The sequence below is a fragment of the Microtus ochrogaster genome, chromosome 4 (genome assembly GCF_000317375.1).
Source record: "Microtus ochrogaster isolate Prairie Vole_2 chromosome 4, MicOch1.0, whole genome shotgun sequence".
Taxonomy (NCBI): Eukaryota; Metazoa; Chordata; class Mammalia; order Rodentia; family Cricetidae; genus Microtus; species Microtus ochrogaster.
In genome coordinates, this window is record NC_022011.1 from 41,498,802 (window position 1) to 41,500,946 (window position 2,145).

At 44.2% G+C, this 2,145-nt stretch overlaps 1 protein-coding gene across 3 annotated transcripts in view; it reads left to right on the plus strand.

Moving 5' to 3' along the window:
* LOC101985767 (complement C5-like) overlaps positions 1-2,145 on the plus strand; it is a 19,053-nt gene that overhangs the window by 10,052 nt on the left and 6,856 nt on the right. For all 3 annotated transcript variants that reach the window (XM_005345988.2, XM_005345989.2, XM_026778685.1), the window contains exons 4-5: positions 1,487-1,557; positions 1,863-1,954. In XM_005345988.2, the coding sequence (XP_005346045.1) occupies positions 1,487-1,557; positions 1,863-1,954 (163 nt within the window). The remainder of the gene's footprint in view (positions 1-1,486; positions 1,558-1,862; positions 1,955-2,145) is intronic.

Consider the following 2,145-nt stretch of genomic DNA (forward strand, 5'->3'; position numbering starts at 1 on the left):
TGTAGACCAGGCTGGCCTCGAACTCACAGAGATCCGCCTGCCTCTGCCTCCCGAGTGCTGGGATTAAAGGCGTGCGCCACCACCGCCCGGCAATGTTCCTGTTTTATTAGTGAGGTTTAGAGGTTAAGATAACTCAGAACAGGAAGAGGAAGCAGCAAGACAAGACCACAGTTTTGAACTTTAGAACCTGTGATCGTTGGCTTTTCCACATGCTGCTAACAATTATTTCTTGACACCTGGACAGGGAAGGCAGGTTTGGCATGGATGGGAGGGAGAATATGAGGGAATGACAGCACTGAAGGGAGGAGAGCACAGGATGTGGGCGACCTGCTCATCATACTGGCTTTACCTTGTTACCTGGTGAAATAGAATTTCCCGGGACATCTCCGTGGAGTTACACAGTATGGGCCAAGAGTCGAAATGGGTTGGGTTTAGGGCACTATTTCTGTTTTACAGTGGGGACCAAGACTTGGCTATGACTTGAGTTGAAAACCCTTGAAGAAAGAAAATGTGTCACTGTTCCCCTGCAGAGTCAAAAGCTCTACCAGTATGTTCAGCTCAAAAGCAGACAGTGCAGCTTAGCAACCACATTTCTGAGCTCTGGTAGGCAGCCTGCTCCTCCAGATCTTTGGGTCTTCTGCCTCCTGTTCCATAGCCCTCCCTGATCTCAGGTCTGGGGCTGTGTTTAATTGTACTGTTCAGTGCTGGGCACCCATGGTCATGCACTCTCTGTATTTGGAGCAGTTGTGAATCTGTGTAGACAACACACAACCCCCATGGGGGAGATTTTAAAGGCCTTCTACACGCAAGAACAGCTATCGACAGTCAGTGGCTGCTCAGAGAGGGAGGCTTGGTTTTTTACAGGGAGGAGCCTCCACAGCTGATCCAATCCTGAGCAGTCCACCCTAAGCACATGCACATAGGAACAACACTAAATAAACATGTGTGTATTTGTGTGTGTAAATATTACAATAACAGGCATGCAATTATCTACTAATACATGTAATTCCAAAAAAAAATAAAGACTTTAAGCTAAAAGATATTGAGCACAATAAGCAAAGACAAGGAAGATATTCTAAGGGATCAGTTTCAAATTTATAGAGACTAAAAACTACAATGGTGGAGATGAAATACTTGAAATGTTCCACTAATTGTTTTCTGTGGACTATTTTATTGTTGAATTGCCCTTGTATTTTGTTTTTCGAGACAGGATTTCTCTGTAACTTTGGAGCCTGCCCTGGAACTCACTCTTGTAGACCAGGTTGGCTTCAGACTCACAGAGATCTGCCTGCTTCTGTCTCCCAAGTGCTGGGATTAAAGGCATGCACCACCACCACCGGCTAAAGATGTTTTTTAAAATATATCATTAATCTTTGAGAATGTCACTCACTGTGTCTTAAATAATTTTCACCCTGATGATGTTTGTTTTAAAAATTGGAATAGTCCTTGCTCAACAAGGTTTTTGACTATATCACTTCTTCTGTAGTAAAGGTTGGCGTCCTTTCGCTGGGAGATGCCTTGGAGCCAGTTACAAGGGAAACTGTCTTAACTTTCATAGTAAGTATGTGCTTAGTCCCGTGATGCCTCCTTCACAGACGGATGCTCTGAGCAGGGCTGTTCCCTTGCGAGAGCTTTCTTGTCACATGAACAAGCTTCCTAAGCGCTTGCTTGCAGTTCTGCTTCTCCATCCAGAGTTGAAGCAGGGCAGCTCCTCCCTGCACAGCGTCATCTCCTTACAACCATGGCCTCCAGCACTGTGACCAAGATAAATCTCTAGTCTTTAAAAATTACCAGGTCATGGGTATTACTTTATAACAATGAAAAATGACATAAGGTGGGCACGTTTTCTTATCTCTCTAAAGGACCCTGAAGGATCAGAAGTTGACAAGGTACAAGGAAACAATCTTACTGGAGCTGTGTCTTTTCCTGACTTCCAGATTCCTTCTAACCCCAAGTATGTAAAAGTGTTTGTTAATAGGTTGTTTTATGAAAAAAAAAATGACCTGGAACTTTTGGTTGTGGGGCAGAGGAAAGGTTAAGTGAGCATCTTCTCTGACCAAGGACAGCACACATGTGGCTATGTGAAGCCTTCCAAAGGATGGTAGAAGTTAGGCTCACTTCTCAGCAAAACAGAAATGAATCCCA